The sequence below is a fragment of the Brachycentrus maculatus genome, unplaced genomic scaffold (genome assembly GCF_059751285.1).
Source record: "Brachycentrus maculatus isolate JH-2025_06_01 unplaced genomic scaffold, ASM5975128v1 h1tg000264l, whole genome shotgun sequence".
Lineage (NCBI taxonomy): Eukaryota > Metazoa > Arthropoda > Insecta > Trichoptera > Brachycentridae > Brachycentrus > Brachycentrus maculatus.
Window position 1 is genome coordinate 189,492 of NW_028281015.1, and position 18,470 is coordinate 207,961.

Consider the following 18,470-nt stretch of genomic DNA (forward strand, 5'->3'; position numbering starts at 1 on the left):
TACATTTTATAAAATTTATAAAAAAAAAATTAATTAAACCAGTTGGAAAAAAAACGTGGTACCAATAAAGTGGGTAAAAACAAAGTTTTTTTTATTTTATAAAAAAAATGTATGCAACATTACAACTGTAGGCGTGTAGCTACTGCTACTGCCAAGTTGGCAACACTGAAATATACGAATTCGCCACGGAGATTCCCGAGCGGATTCAACAAAAGCGGCCAACCGAAGCGCGGAGACCAAGATTCGCCTGCATCGCTTGAGTTCTGAAGGACGTATATTCAGCTTCATATTTTAATTCAAGTTGCATAATCAATAAGATTAAATTATAATAGTTAATATCAATAGTAATTAAAGTGTAAAAATTTATATCAATAAACGAACTGTAAGTTAGCATTATTTAAATATCCTAATCTGGCTTTACGTTTTAATAACACACACACACTAGGTGGCTAAACAACATAGCATTTTTTATAAAGAAACCGTTTTTAAATGTAGCTTTTCTTACCGTTGACTTTGAATATTTTATGGAATATCTTTCAAATATTACACAGTTCCCAGGTAACAGGTGTGATTGTATAAACTGAATCTCTTTTGTTTTCTCAATGCATTTTCAATTCATATTCTTAGTTTCCGTTTCCTTCAGCGACGACAGATGGCTCCTGATATCCGGTCGTATTAAGGCTATATCTCCGACATCCGCCGTAAGGAAATGTTTCAATGCCACCCCTGGAAATATTTACAAAGACTGGGATAGAATCGGAAACGCTGCGGAAAATTCTTGAACCGGATTCAGTAAATTGATATTGCATTAGATGGGCGAGCTACCCTCGGTACAAATTATTTATCAATATTTCCACAGAAAACGTACCTTATGTCAGATCTTACGCCTAAGGTATCTTTATAAAATGCTTTCGGATTGCCTGCAGTGCAATTACGGAAAAGTGTTTTTGAGATCAGAAGATGGAATGAAATGGACTTTACGTTTTTAAAATATTACATAGAAACAGCAGGAGTCTTGGTTCCAACCTTAATGTTTGGAAATAAATCATGGAGTTGGCAAGAGAAGGATGAAAACAGACTGAATGCAAGTCAAAATGCGATCATTCAGATGCGGTAAAACGATGTATGATAGATGTTCGAATGGTGAAATAAGTAATGAATGTAAGGCTAAGATATAATCAAATTAAGTAAGGCGTGTTGAGATGGTCTGGAGATGTGGAGCGTATGTGTGAGGAAAAAACGGTAAAACAAATAAATTCATATGTAGGCAAATGTAGTTGGAAAAAGAAGCAGAGGAAGTTCAAGAAAACTTGGCACGATCAGGTGTGTCAATAACTTGAAAGCGGCCGGGTCAGGAGTCAAAATAATCGGCGGGGATGTATTAATGTGGAAGAGGCAAAAAATATTTGCAAAGATAGTGGTATGGCGTTCTATTTTCTCTGCCCTCACCTACGAGAAATTGATGTGCTGGTTAGTTAGTTTTTTACTAGCATCACATCATAGTAAGAAAACGTAAAGTTACGAGTAATTAAAGAGTATGATTTCACCATTTGTACAAAAATATTTACCAAATAAATCGTATAGAAAAAAGTACACGATATAATTTTATTTAAAACAATACGGAAAATTTTGCGAAGGAAACATATTATTTAGATCGATCTTACATAGATCGCAATCTTAATGCTACATAATATAAGACACATGCCAAAAGCACTCACGTAAGCTTTCCCATAAAAACCTCCCTGGAAAGCTGTAAACAATACTTTAAACGTCTATTGATGTAGATGGTATGAGTTTTTATTCAATTTGAAAGTATTTTCGCATCATGTTTGCGAAAACAACACAAGGGATACTTAATAATAAATAAATTTCATCGAATCAAAGATTTCTGGAGTAAAATCATCAATATGCTGCATGTCGATATAAACTATTTACGTATTACCGATATAAAATTTACATGTTTCATTTGTACATGATAGTTCTAATATTGTGTAATTTAACAAAGTGGTCTTTTTATTTTAAAAATTATAAAATAAGAATATGAAATAAGTGATTTATAGAGTATGCAAAATAAAAATAAAAATATGCTTCATATTTAAATTATTTTTTGTGAAGGTGTTTACTACATGCATAAAATTATATCGGCTCCAAATTTTTTTTAATTGTCAAAACATAAAGGCGCTTAATCGCAAGTACGTAGGCACATAATTTTTTTTTGAAGTCTCAATTAAATAATATTAGGAATATCAAAAATTTTTGCCTTGAAGTAGAGATAACGGAATCCTATTTTTGTTTATTTTTCTTAGTTTTACTCTGTTTAAAAAACACTAATAAATTATAACGATTTAAATTCAACGCAATTTTTAGACAAGATTTTTTAATATATCGCTCATCAAGAACGTCATAAATCAAAAAACTTGATTTTTCAAGAGAACGTTTTTAATGTTTTAAAATATAGCACAATGTATTAAAAATAAATATCAAGCCTCTCGTTGAACTTTTTACTGTGCAACAGATCTTTTTAGGTAAAACCTGAAGGTTTTTTCTCCATTTGAAAAATATTTAAAATATTTAAAAAAATTAACAAAACAATTTTCTTCTAAATTCAAAAACAACATTTTCTGCCCTGTAGCGGGTAAATATTAAGTTGAAAATATGCTGCTTTTGCTGGGATATAGTAAATTTTCTGGGCATTCCGAAAACATGCACAACTGAAAATTGACGATTTTTTATTTATGACGTTCTTGAAAGGAGTGAGCGATATAGTTCCATACTGTACCTAAAGTATATGCATACATACACAAACTTATTCTTATAATCTTGTTTTCGTTTAAAAATTTATTAGAAAAAACTCTAATTATAATTTTTTGCCTGGAAAGACATTTATCATTAGAGATACCGAAAATTGAGTTGATTGTAATCGTTTCCATAATTTGCGAATCATTTTCTCCTTAAATTGACCTCATTGCCTATATATTCAAATTTGGCCGTGAATTTTCCTCGTCGACCCAAATACCATTTCTGAGGAAACTGAATCTTTTGACGGTGCTGAATTTTCTTTAAAGACCTTATTTACATATTTGATCACCTGACAAGACTCCTTAATTTAATAAAACCCAAAATCTTTATTCAAGGAATCATCGCGAACCAACGCCAACGATTCATAATGCCTCTGAAGTTAGCGCAGGTCCGTTTGAAATCGGAGATTTAAAAAAATCAAGTCTTTCCAGAATACAGAATAAAATATTATTTTCAAATTGTTATTTTAATACAATATTTATTAACTATGTACTATTTTTTTGGTACTTAGAAGTATTATAAAATCTCAGTAACATATTTAAAATCAACGTAAATACGTTTAAATAAATAAGTTTTACTTTACTAAATTTTTTCAACTCCATTTTAAAGAAAAAAATATTTTCAATTTCAATTACAAATAATAAATTGGTAATTCATTTCCTTTTTTCCTCCTACTTGGATACATTCAATTTCCATAAGTTGGACTTGTAACGCTATGAAAATACGTAATATTATGAAAACGATTTTGAATAAGTTAACAATAATTGCTGTATAACCATCGCTGGGAAAGCTTTTTAGCTCACCACCAGTAAGAAGCACATGTTCGTGCATGTAACAAAACTTTGCCGTTGAGTTTTCTAACGTTGTTGCTCGTGTATTTTACAAAAACTTGGAACCTGCATGCAGAAAGCTTTCGGAATATTGATGGCGTGACTAGCAAATACCACATTTTAGGGTTGAAAGGGTAACATTACCTTACATCGTCATAATTTAAACAGTATTATTAACCTTTCCTTGCAACCAAATATCCAAAAATAGGTTTAATTATATCTTCTTGGTAAAAATTGTTTAACAAAAATACGATGTTGTAAACAGCTCATTCGAGGGTAGATTATTTAAAATATAGGGTCTGACTGGCCATATACTTATAAAATAATAAATTTGTATAATATATTGTTATAATTTATCAAGCGCCATTTTTTTATACTGCCTCAAGGGCGCTACACTATGATTGAATTGGTGAAAAGGAGAAAGTGGCAATGATTTAGCAAACAAGTGAGTAATTAGTTTTTCTAAATATCATCTCACTCTCATCATTTATAACTACTGGTGAAACAACATTCTACCCCATCGGTCCTGTATCCGCAAAGTCGCGTTTGCCATATTTAGTACGCTGATTGCGAGCTGGTAATACGAGAACTACTCTGCCCATTGCAGTTGAAGAGACGTCTATCAACCGATTTGTCTGGAATATACAGCTCTCAAAGATACTCTGAGACCATGTTATGTACATTATTAGTATTTATTTAAATATGACAAGACATAATTTAAGTTTGAGTTTAAGGCAAAGTGCATTCCTGCTCTTTAGGTACCAATCTTGGGTGATATTAAATAAATATTAGATTAAAAAATCAAATCTTTTTTTACCCCCTTAGAAATCGAACCTTTCACCTCCGCAGCAAATTCTTTAACAATTACACTGCGACTTCGACTAGGGCTTCAACTCAGTCTTCAATTTATTGAGTTAGTCCAAGGTAGTTAAAAATGTAGGTGTGTGGAATTTAAATGTATATGAGGCGGTAAAAGGCTACATTACCATAGCGAACAGTAAAGCTAATTTGTAAGCTTAATTGGACTAATCAGAATTCGCTCACAAGTGACGCTTGCCCGATCGGTACAAAATGCATTTCAGTTAAATACCGACTTCCCTCGAGAAATGTTATATCATTACTGAATACACATATTTTGGTATTGAACTAATTGATATTATTTATTATTTTATTAAAAGAGACATATTTCTGTTTTTATTATTTACAAACTATGTATTTATGTAAACCTAAGCGGCTCATTATTACAAATAGGAACCGTAGAACGGGGCTACTTGAACTTTGATGTGTTACTTGAGCCCAGTACAAAAAAGATTTAATTCTGTATTAGGTCTACAATAATGAACGTAGAAGTGTCACCTGTCAGGGAAACAATGAATAATGTCGATACGTTAATTATTGTAGACCAAATACAGATCTATTTTTTTTTGTACTGGGCTCAAGTAACACATCGGCTGAGATAAGTATTATCGATAAAATTAAGAGTGTGTTGATATAGTTTGGATATGTGGAGGAATGAGTGAGGAAAGAATCATTAAAACATCATAAAAGACGAATGTACTAAGAAATGAGAGCGTCATAAGCCATGACCTATTTGATTGCAAGTCAAAAATAAATTTCATTCTTTTTAATTTAAGTTTTAATCGGTGAATACCGCTATATCTTAAAATCTATTGTGACATGTGTTTCGATGCATTCCTCATCATTTTCAAACACCGTATGATAAAATGAAAGATGAGATGAAAATAAGCTTTTATTGAGGTCCGAATCCTGGATTATTATCACACACATGAGAAACGCCAGAAAAAATATTTTTCATTTTTATCATTTTAGCTTATAATTTGACCAGATAATTTATATACAACATTTTGAATATGTCCAAATACTTGTTTACAAATTTGGATTATTTTGATGCCCAGACTTTCATATTGTACTTCATCTTTGATGAGATGTCAAAAAATAATATAAATAATAATAATATGTTTTAAAAAATAGAAGCATTTTTTTCATTATGATATATTCGTTCATATTAACATACATGTAGGTAACAACCCAATTAATGGCTAAAATGAAGGCTGTGACGGAACGAGGTTGCCTTACGATTTGTCCAAACTGGTTGAATGGCAAATTGTACGATCCAAGTTATTATAAAGTTAGCAAAAGTTGGAACGCTGAGTGGGTAATTGTCTGAATTAGTATCGGAAAACACGTTTCTGCGATCAGATTTTATGATGGAGTAGAAACAACATGAATCATACAAGTACAAAAGAGAGGATTTTATACTTTTTATCTTTGTTGATGTCAAAATGTAAAAAAAGTGGAGATTTGTGAACAAGTATTTTGACACACTCAAAATGCTAAGTAGAGATAAAGATATTTAAAAAAAATATTCGAAATGTTTTTCCTCTTTCACTTTCTTTTTTTTTACAATAAATGGTGCATAGAGCACTGCGTCGCATCCACAAATTAAATTTTATTGATTGTCAATTACACGAAGGCAAGATGATCAGTACTAGTCCCGGGTGATATTAAATCTATATAATAGTGAAAAAAAATACTTCTTTTAAGTGATTTAAAGAAAAACAGTAATTTGAAGTGAGATTCATAAATTTACTTTGTGGTAACATCTATCTATTTAAATTTTACTTGGTGCATACCATTATTTGTTAATATCTATTGTGACACTTATTTCAATATGTTTCGCATCATTTTCAAACACTAAATGATACGAAATGCATGAAACACATTTCACAATAGATTTCACTAAATAGTGGTAAATATTTACCATATGAAATATACATTTAAAATGGATGGTCAAAAATGACTCCCATATCAATGAAATAGATGACGTTTACTAAATATTTACATTTTGCAATCCCTCCCAAAAGTCCTCAAAAGCTCCAGCTAAATTTTGTCTCCCTCCATATTTAATTTTTTTTTTAAAGATAGGTGTTGTATTTTAGTTTTCTTAATTTTCAATTTGGGTAGTTCTGGTCTCATGTTGTTACTAACTACCTACTTGGGTTCATTATTAAGTCTACTACATTTGGAATTTCAAGAATTTATAGTGTTTTTTTTATATTCTTTTTCTTTTTATAGATCCTATGGATCTGTTTGTGCCTCCGCTTATAGCCATTGGGATGTTGACTCCCAGCTTTTTTTCACCTTTTTGGAGGTCTGTTTGGGGGTCTGCGTCCTTCAGGGATTCCTTGAAGGGCGATACGTAGAAGTCTGTCATCTGACATTCTGTTTACATGATCATTCTAGTATCGCCTTAGTTGTCGTTCCACCTAGCGATATCCTCCGTCTTACACATGCTCCTGATGTCAGTATTTCTTGCTCGGTCTCACAATGTGTTTCCGTTTTTTATTAAATTAAGTTATTTTATTGCAAAAAAGTTTCTACAACGAGGACTTCATTTTTAAATAGAATTTTCAATATGGTAAAATCAATACTTGATAAAACAATGCAAGCTCATTATTAAATCGCAATTTCGATATACCATAATCTGAATTTAACTCAGATTAAGTCTGCCTGATAGAAACTCCTCTTTGATTCTGCACTAGTTTGCTGAGTCGTCTTAACAAAATTAAATACCAACTGTCTAAATTACTGTACCTACCTCCTGTGCATTGAGAGTTAGAGGAAAATCTTGATTGTTAAGTTATGTAAGTTTCTCCTACATTTAACCCAGATATACATGGACGTTATTTAATATTTGTACGTTTTGAGGCAGATTGCATGTATTAATAAGAAAATCTAGGTAAACAGTCGATTTACAAATATTTTGGTCCATGTACATAATTGAGATTGAAAATTAAATTAAAATTGTCGTGTACTCTCCGTCAATAAAAAAATATATATGGACTGTAAACTCTACCGTAGCGATTTAAATAAAACTTTGATAAGAAGCTTTTTCCAGTTTTATTTAATTTGACATATGAACAAGATTATTCGTTACCGATATCATAAGATTGCTGAAAAACATTCAAAATAAATTTAGATATGTGGATATATACACAATAAAACTATTAAAAGTCAGCTGAAAAATATATTTCTGTACGAAAATGTATGTAAAAACTTGCTTTAAACTTTTACCGTTTATAGTTATTTAATAATGATATCAATAATCTTTTCAATTTACATTCGTTTTGTAGGAAAATATATGTAAAAAAATCACGAAGAGAGTTATATGATTATATAAGTTGCATATTTTGTTATGTTATAAGCATCGTTAGTTTCGTCATATGGTAATATAACACTCTCCTTATCATTGTATGTTTAATATTTGTAATACCTCTTAAAAAGTGAACGATGAATGAGTGTAATATAAATTGCAGTTTTATAAAGAAACTGAAAAGATTCAACTTCGCGCACAATAACCTAAGAAAGTCCTTTTATCATTAACCTTCTTTAAAATATTTATCATTTTTACTTTTGCTCTTAATCAAGTCTTCATATTGCTCTTAACTTTTACCATATTTTATTCTTGCTTTTTGACTCTTTAAACATTTGTAAAATTTTGTTATTGGAATGTTACAATTACCTTTTTTATGTTACTCATTATTATTAATTTATTTATGCAAATGTTCTGTTAAATTTCCAAATAAATAAAAATATTAATAATAATAAACACTCTAAATTATTGTCTTTATTCATCTCGAACGCCACAATTCTAATAATTAATATATACAGGGTGAATTAGACAACCCTCGCTCCCCTTCTCTCAGAAATAGGAAGTGACAGAAAATACGAAGTCTCAAAGAGCCAGATGGTTTTCGGTACTGAATAAAACCGTTCAAAAAAGAAACAATGAAAAGATGGTTATCAAAATAAAAAAAGACCATTACATCATCAAAAAGACGTATTTTTTACAAACACTATTAAACTTAAGTCAATTATTCTAAAAATGTAACCAAGCAACTCTTTTATCAATATCATATTTCAGCTCTCAATAAAAACCATTTCCTGAATCCTTTAATGAAATTATAATACATGACAATACAGACTTTTTAGTGTCTGAAATTGGATTTTCCGAATGGTTTTTCCGGTATCTGTTTTTATGGGGTAAAAGGCCATTTCAATTTCATTAAGAGTGGTATCTGAATATTCGTTCTATAATTGCAATAATAAAAAGTTGTTAAACGATTGTAGAATGAATTTCAAAATGAAATAATTTGATTCAAATTTATTTATGGACGTATATCTACTTTATTAAGGCAAACAAATAATATACTCTTTGTATATATATATATATGTAAATATTTATATATAAATATATTTATATATATATATATATATATATATATATATATATATATATATATATATATATATATATATATATATATATATATATATATATATATATATATATATATATATATATATATATATATATATATATATATATATATATACAATATATATATATATATATATATATATATATATATATATATATATATATATATATATATATATATATATATATATATATATATATATATATATATATATATATATATATATATATATATATATATATATATATATATATAAAGGGTCCGCCAAATAACTTTTTTTTTTTGAAAATGGGGCGCAAAACATCGAGTGTAGCTTCGGCTGTGTGGCACGTAGCGCCGTCCTGTTGAAACCAAATGTTGCCAATATCCTCTTCTTCAATTTTTGTTAACAAAAATCCGTTCAACATGGCCCGATAACGATCGCCATTGACTAACAGCCACTCCTTGCTCATTTTCAAAGAAAAATGGCCCAATTATGCCTCTGGACCAAAATCTGCACCAAACAGTGACTCGTTTTGGGTGTACCGGCTTTTCAATGTATGCGTGCGGGTTTTTTGTGCCCCAAATACGACAATTTTGCTTGTTTACATACCCGCCAAGATCAAAATGAGCTTCATCCGAAAAGATGATTTTTTTGGCAAAATCGGCATCTTCTGTAAGTCGAATGTCGCAATATTTCCCAGCGTTGTTCAAGCGTATACACAACCATATTCGCTTAGCGGAAGGATAAAACTAATTATCTGTCAAATCAGACATGAGCTAAGTGTTACCATTCACGAAATAAGCACTAGTTGAAAAAAAAAACTTTAGATGGCGGACCCTATATATATATATATATATATATATATATATATATAAATATATATATATATATATATATATATATATATATATATATTATATATATATATATATATATATATATATATATATATATATATATATATATATATATATATATATATATATATATATATATATATATATATATATATATATATATATATATATATATATATATGTATATATATATATATATTTATATATATATATATATATATATATATATATATATATATATATATATATATATATATATATATATATATATAGATATATCATAATAGGCATAATATGTTACACCCGGGCCTGCTTTTTACGATTACGGAAGGTATGTAAAAAGGCACAAACAGCAGATGATGACCCTGCTTAACCTACATAGACCAAATTATCTCCGACATGCGTAGTAGCAGATATGCCGAGTTGAAGAGACGAGCAAAGGTTAGAGACGAGTGGAGACTGATTATGAAAAAAAGCAAACCAATCATTACACAGGCCTACGAAGAAGAATCTAGAGAGATAGATTTATTGATTAAAAAAGACAATTTGAACCTTTAAATATGAATTTCGAGTAATCGAGGGCAATTTTTTTTAGATGAGAAGAGAGTTCTACCCACTGTGGTATTTGCTTTGCTAATAATTTACGTTTACTATTCATTTTACGAGTATGGATTTTTGCACTTTGGATTTTTCAGTGTTAGAATCAGGAAGGATATCCTATTATGAGCCTATCGGTAATTTATGTGCACAAAACACTACCAAAAATCGTCAGAAAAAAACGGATTACTTACAGTCATCAACAGGTCTTCCGTTCCACTAGAAAATGTTCGATATTTCTTGTCATAGTTTGGTTTATTTTACTCACGTCCTTAACTATCTTGACCATAGAAGATACTACCTCTCGTGTGAATCCGTTATGAACTATCACTGACCATATATCGCAAAGGAATTCGCGCAGAATCCTTCAACGCAAGCTCTTTATACTGCATATGATATTGACGGCAAACACATAAAGTGCATTATTTTACCACTTTTGAGGTAAAATTATGCACATGCTTTTAAAATAATTTACTAAAAGGACGATAAAATATATAAAATATCTTAATATTATTCCCAGCATTATTTTGGATGCGTCGAAATTCTTGTTTACAAATCTGGGTTTTTCCACATTGGATTAATTTTTTAATTTTGACATCTCAACATATATGAAGAAGAATATGAAAGCCTAGGTATTTACAGGCCATATGACCTGTCATAGACTGGTTAAGTGATAACTTTATCCAAGTGTTACATTCACCATTCTACCCATATTTGAAAACCACTCATTTACATTTTTTTAATTAAATTTTTAGTTTCTTAAACTTCCACTTTCTTTTTCGCTTATATTGAGATGTAAAAATGTGAAAATGACAGATAACTGAAGAAACCCATATTTTTTTAACAAAATATAAACACACCCAAGAAAATGTTATGAATAAAAAATAACTGGTGAAATCAAATGGGGGAAAAATTTAAAAACATGTTTTCTTACAAGCTAACTCCAAAATACCTAATTTTCCATACTGTTCTTTATCTATGTTGAGATGTCTTAATTCATGTATATATTTCTTGTATTAATTAACACGGTCTTTGAAAATGATGCGGAATGTATCAAAACACGTCTCACGATAGATTTTAAGAAAAAGTGGTATTTACGATGTAGAAATTAAATTCAAAATGAATAGATTTTACCACAATGTGACTGCCGAACCAATTAACCCCTTGTGTGATTTGCCCGAATCCAGCACGGGTCATTCTCCCACCAGTCTAGATATATCCATTCTTCCATTATTATTTTTTTTTGCTTTGCTAATATTGTTGATTTATGTATTATACTGATTCGTAATATTTCAAAATATGATAAAAAAACATAATAGTGAAAAAAAAGGGTGGCTTTTTTTGACCCACTTTTTTTCAAAGGGTTGACCACAGAAGTGTTTAATGAATTAATTAAAATTATTAACCGTTATAAAGTTAAAAATTATTTCTTTATTGCATTTAAGAACATTCACAGCACATTCACAGAACATTCACAGCAAAAAATCAAGTCAGGACATAGATACGTTCTATTATACGTATAATTTTTGAATATTTAGAATAATTCATATATTTTAATGTAACATATACGTATACGTACCAGAACGTGTCAAACATTTAAACATGAGAGCGTTCCTGAAAATCTTAAAAGCGTTGTCAAACGTTAACGATGAAATTAATTTTACCGCCAACAAACTTTTTGTATTATTATTAAATTAATTTCGATGATAAAAGCCCCATACAAAGTTATTCACGATAACTTTTAGAAAACATAATAACGGATGCTGCAAGGACTTTCAAAAGCTTACAGCTGGATATAAAAGCTTTTATTCGTAAAATTCCTGTATTTATTTTCTTTGCCAAAACTTTCCACTTTCGTCTTCATTCTTTTGACATTATTTTGTTGTGCTAAGGCATTTTAGTTTATTTTTTCGTTTGCTTTCAGAGTAATTGGCTTAAATTCTTAAGAATTAAATGAAGACGTTTATAAAAATTTGTTCTCTTTACAGAGCATTTTTTATTCACAGGATGATCGCTTACTGCAGCAAATAATTTATAACAATTTGAAATACTGAGAACAAACGATAGTTTTTTATTCATCCTACTAAAATTTACGAGATTTACCTATCCGGAACACGGTTGGAAGAAGGTTATTGAAATCCCCTATATATTCATTTTTATTAGATTTTTTAAACTCCAGTATAATAAGAAATACTTACTCCATAGTTTTTGTAATCTCAGTAAATATGTAAAGGATTTTTTCTTTTTTTTTCTTTTTGTAATTTGAAATCGTTAAGTGTTTCTAAATATATTGTTTTTGATACAAAGCACAACCAGTCGATACCGAGAGATCTACGAGCTCATAGGTATATCAGCTGATATTTTTTTATTTGCTAGCGACATGTTATTTCTTTCACTCTAATAAATGTGGTATACCATACGATAGAGCGTAACAACTTCACTACCAGGATTTTGTTTGATCCCATTTCTGGTCTCTTTCTCTTATCGGATAGCGGTATTCAGTCGTATCATTTATGATTCAGTTGGCGGCGAGTTGGTAATCACTGTGAACTGCGTATTACGATTTCCATACAAAAATGAAGTAGGGTCTTTTGGTACTCTCCTTGGGATCACGTGTAATTCTTGGATAATCAGTAAAGAAAAGATTATCTATCTCTCCCTTCAGCCAATCAGTGCATAGGGCACTGCACTGCAATAACGCAGTGTTAACTTGATCGTTAACAGATGAAGGCAAGATCACATCTGTGCTTCAGGGACCAGTCCAGGGTAATATTTAAAAAAATATTAGATGATTAAATCAGTAATATTTCTTTTTAACATCCCTCCCTCTGGGAATTAAACCCCAGACCTCAAGCACGGTAGTTAAATACGCTAACCACAACACTTTCGAGATGAACTGAAAGGGTTAAATTGAATAACATAAAAGAGAAAATCAAAATTAATGTTTTTGACTTAAAATATGTAAATATATTATTTTTTGACATCTTATGAAAGATGAAGAAGATTAATTATTCTTGTACATAGATCTTCTTCATCTTTGATGAGATGTCAAAAAATAACATGAAAATAACTCCTGTAATTGGAGATAATCCAGATTTTGTGAACAAGTATTTGGACAGACTCAAAATGCTGTAAATGTAAATACATTTATTTTGTTGCTATTAAAAATCATTAAACTCCCTTGTAGTGAGGGTCATGTATAAAAGCAACTTAAATTATATTGAAATCGCCTTTTTATCAAATTGGTATCACTTCATTAAAATTTCCACCCCTTAATGCGTAACAATTAATCAAAAAGTCTGTCTCCTTCTTTCCATCGGGCAGGAGTCGATCGTATGATTTCAGACCATAACAAAGTTAGTTGGAGACTTGGCTCTCTGGTCTGTGTTCGTTCCCGATCCACCCTGTGATGAACTACCGATCTTTGCTAAATGCGGTGCAAAGTTTGCCTTGAACCCTGACACGAACAAAAGACTTAGAAGTTCGAGTTGATTCCGAACGGGCCAGTTCCGTTATGCTTAATTAAATTTCATTGACCGGCTCGAATCAAAGCGATTTTAATTTAAAGTCGGTATGATGAGTAACTTTGTGTACTGTATCAGAACGGTTGAAACAGTATGCAAATTCAATTAGAGTCAATTAACCATGGTAAATTTTATCTACCTTCGTAGTGTAATGGTCAGCACGCTCGACTTCCGTTCTGGAGGTGTCAGGTTCGATTCCCAGGGGCGAGTTTAATAAATATGAGTTTTTATGCATTTATTTATTTACATAAATTCTATACATTAATTTAAAGGACAATCATAACAAATATTTAAATTTAAAAAAAAAAACAGAGATTAAATTTTAAAAAAAATCAGAGATCCACCAAAGAGTTCTTTGTACGTATAATTTTTTTATTGTTTTTATCCATTTTAACCTAATATACACCACAGAAAAGAGAGAAAAAATTTATAACACAAAGTATTTTACAATTTTCATTGAATTAACTTCTCACTCTCATATTTATTTCTCACTCTCATATTAATTTAATAATACCCTTGGCTGGTACCTGAATCAGAGGGCTGATCACCTTTCCTTCATGTGTTAACGATCAAGATAATAATGCGTTTATATGATGTAGTGCCCTATGTACCATTGGGGTGCAGATAAGGGTTTGAATGAATGAAAAGCGCTGGTCTGATGACGCGGTGAATTATGCACCGCGTATTGTGTATAAAAATATTTGAATAAAAAAAATTATGATTTTCTTACATTTTGGGTGTGGTCAAATTCTTTTCACAAATCTGGATTTCTCCATGTAAGAGTTACTTTTATATTTTTACAAAGATGTATAAGAACGAAGTTTGGGTATTCACAGGGCTTACGACTTGTCATAGGCTACTTTTAGTGGTTTATACACGTACAATATTCACCATTTTACCTCTAATTGACAACCACACTACTCAATTTTTGAAATCATATTTACTTTCGATACAGATGATTCATACGCCGCATTTTGAAAATCATCAAAAAGGTGGTACATTAAATACCAATATAAAGTTTCTTTATCATTATCTTATGATTAAAAAAGTTTTAATTTTTTTTTTTAGTCTAAGATTTAAAAAATATATATTTTCACACTTGGAAATTAGATAATATACCATAAAGGTTTAATGTCCAAAATAAAATTTATCACTTTAACCGCGCTCGCTCTCCAGACCTTTTATTGAATACGTGAAAATGTTTGAGTTGGTTTTATTCATGGTGGCTTAACACAAAAAACTTTATTTTCTTTCAGAAACACCAAGTTTTGGGGAGGCTATAGGAAATGTCACTACACCCCTCGGAAGAGAAGCCATCCTTACGTGTATCGTTGACAACTTACAAACATTTAAGGTAAAAATAGACTTTTTTTAAATTTTACCCAGCATCAAAAACTCCTCGTTTATTAATATTTATATGCATACCTGGCCACTATTTTTCTTATAGTTTTTATACATGTATGTCGAAATGTATTTAAGTATTTATTCTGTAATTCACGTATGTATTAATAAAAAAACTGTATACACTGTTTATTTATCAAAATCATTTCAGATTTATCAATATGTTTGAAAATTCAATATTGAATTTCTTCAAAATATTTAATTGTTTTACTTCTAGAATATTTAAATTTGAGGAACTAATTGAAGCTCTAATTGATCTCTTTAATTTCAATGAACTATTTTGACATCTAGAAAATATTTACTTCTATTATAGAAAGCATTTGTCACTTGAAAGTAAGCATATTAATTTGTAAAAATATTCACTTTAAAAAAAAAAACAATTTAGCCTCCAAAAAGTATTTACTTCTTAAAAGTAAGCAATTGAACTTCTAAAAAGTATGTTATTTATAAAAAAAATAATTTCTATAAATTATTTAAAGGTTTTTTTGTAATCCTAAAAAATGTATTCAGTTTCATTTTTGAAATTAATTATAAAAAGCATTATATAGGTCATTTGCACCCTTCTGATTCATTAGTAGAATATATTATATAAGACATATGAATTGAGTAAAATAAAGAAGATGGTGAAGGAATAGGAGGTCTTAATAATAAATAAAAGCAAAGATAAAGGGAAAAAATATCAATGGATATAGCAACCAGCGTTGCTTATTCGTAACTGTACAATATAATGATAATACTTGTTTTCAATGCTTAAAGTCTAAAAACTTTATAATGCATAAATATAAAATACCCATATTAATCTTTTTATCTTAGATCACTATTTCAAATCAAATAAATTTTCTGAAATCTGAAAATCTAAAAATAATCATATTTTTTATTTTCTTCACCAGGTGGCTTGGTTAAGGGTAGACACGCAGACAATACTCACCATCGCAGGACACGTTATCACGAAGAACCACAGAATAGGGGTGTCTCAAGCCGACCGCAGGGCGTGGAGGCTCCACGTGAAGGAGCTGAGGGAGGCCGACAGGGGATGGTACATGTGTCAGCTCAATACCGAGCCCATGAGGAGTCAAATGGGTTATCTGGAGGTCGTAGGTGAGGAATATATTTGTCAACTTGAATACATAGCCTTTCCGGACAAAACTCGAATATTTTTTAACAAACTTTCAGGCAACGTTTCTACGAGAATAACTAGCTAAAAACTAACCTAACTAAAAAAAAACTAATCACCAACAAAAGCCTGCTATTAATACTAATGAACAAGAGAAGGCAGAGGACGGAACGACATACTCGTCTGTCCTTAAATATAGTCCTAGCTTTATTCACATACATATATACTATCTAGTCATTCATACCATCCAGTTACGTAGACATTTGACAGAATTACATTTTATATTCTGATTCATGTAGTCGTGCCAGATTTTTTGACCGTACTCGTTATGTTCTCCCTTTCACGTTTGCAAATATACTTTCTTAGTCATCCTCGCGATTTCCATTCGGTCCACATATACTTACCACCTCGAAGAGCCTATCTAAAGCTTTTCGATTATTCCTAGTTCTACGTTTCTATCCAATATCTTCATTTACGCAGAAAAACACTAAGTAAATTGTTGTAACACAAATATTTTTAATTTTCACACCCCCTGTATAGTTAGCCTTATAGTGTAGTGTTTTGGCTACCAAGCTGGAGGACACGAGTCTGATTTCCATGGGATCAAAATAAATGTACGTGTTTTTTTCACTATAATATTTAAATAACATCAGCTTGGACTGAAACCTGAAGCACAGTATCGACTCAACATCGGATCAATTTTTGCACCATCGAGTACGAATAAGAGTCACTACTATCTATCCACTTGTTTTAACACTTTTTCCACTTATTTTTCTCATTATCTTGGAAATGTCAAATCAGGGAAAAATGTATCTCATATTTCAGTAACCAAAAACCATTAATGTTGTTTGTACTACCAATAAAAGCACTAATCAATAAAATAGGAGATGTTGAATATACAATATTTTTTTGCTGTATTTTACTTTTTTATTTATCACTGTAGGTATTGTAGATTTCAAATTAAGGTTGTAATATTTATTTTATCCGCCTCTGTAGTGTAATGGTCAGCACGCTCGGCTACCGTTCTGGAGGTCCCGGGTTCGATTCCCGGGGGGGTCAAATAAATATAAGTGATTTTTCACTGTTATATTTATTCAATATTACCCTGGACTGGTACCTGAATCGGAAGGCTGATCACCTTTCCTTCGTGTATAAACGATCAAGGTAACACTGTGTTCATATGAAGCAGTGCCCTATGCACCATTGGGGTGCGGATAAGGGTTTTATTAATATTATTATTAATATTTATTTATAACAAGGAACAGTTTTTTTTGTCGTATATAAAATACCTTCCGTATATGTAACACTTTTTTTCAAATCAAAGAAAGCAAGGAGTAATGGTGATACTAAAGGATACTATTAAAACAGTTTAAATTCTTACCCATGGCCGGTAGTTAAGAACAATATTATGAAAGACTCGTACAAAGCAAATACCTTTATCTAAAGCGCTGGAACCGTAGTTCTGGAATATTAACTATGCAGGGAGTAGCAAAACACACGTATCGGGGCGGTATCTACCGCCGAAATAGGTTTCGATTGGGAAATTGAGTCTCAGCGCTGATAAATGGGTCTCTAGTGAGGTAGAAAAAAAAATAGCTCCGATTTTCAATTGGAAAGAGATAACAGTTTAGCTCTCCGGCCCGTGATAATAAAAACAGTGGTGTAGCAACAAAAAAAGTAACCCTTAAATCAATATTCAAGTTATGAACAAAACGAAAAATTTAAAATAATATTTTTATTTGTTTTAAAAAAGATGAGAATTTTTAGTGTTTTTATTATTTACACAATTATTTCAATTTCATATTATTTCTGTGATCCTTAGCGGCTCATTATTAAAAAAGTATCAAATTGTGATAGAGTGGGTTCGAACGGAGAAACTCTGATTTAAAAATCCGCGACACTACCACGGGACCACAACCAGACACTTGATTTGCAACATTTTGAATGTCCAAATGCTTGTTTATGAATCTGGATTATCTCCGCTCAGATGTTTTTTTACATTTTTTGACATCTCAACATAGATGAAGAAGTAAAATGATCACTTAAACCAGCCTATGGCGGT

General features: G+C 30.4%; 1 protein-coding gene across 1 annotated transcript in view; it reads left to right on the top strand.

The window, feature by feature from the left end:
* The window catches only part of LOC148305701 (lachesin-like), a 168,609-nt gene that overhangs the window by 102,649 nt on the left and 47,490 nt on the right, over positions 1-18,470 (top strand). Inside the window, exons 2-3 of the mRNA XM_088266294.1 lie at positions 15,150-15,247; positions 16,185-16,392. Coding sequence (XP_088122420.1) covers positions 15,150-15,247; positions 16,185-16,392 — 306 coding nt within the window. The remainder of the gene's footprint in view (positions 1-15,149; positions 15,248-16,184; positions 16,393-18,470) is intronic.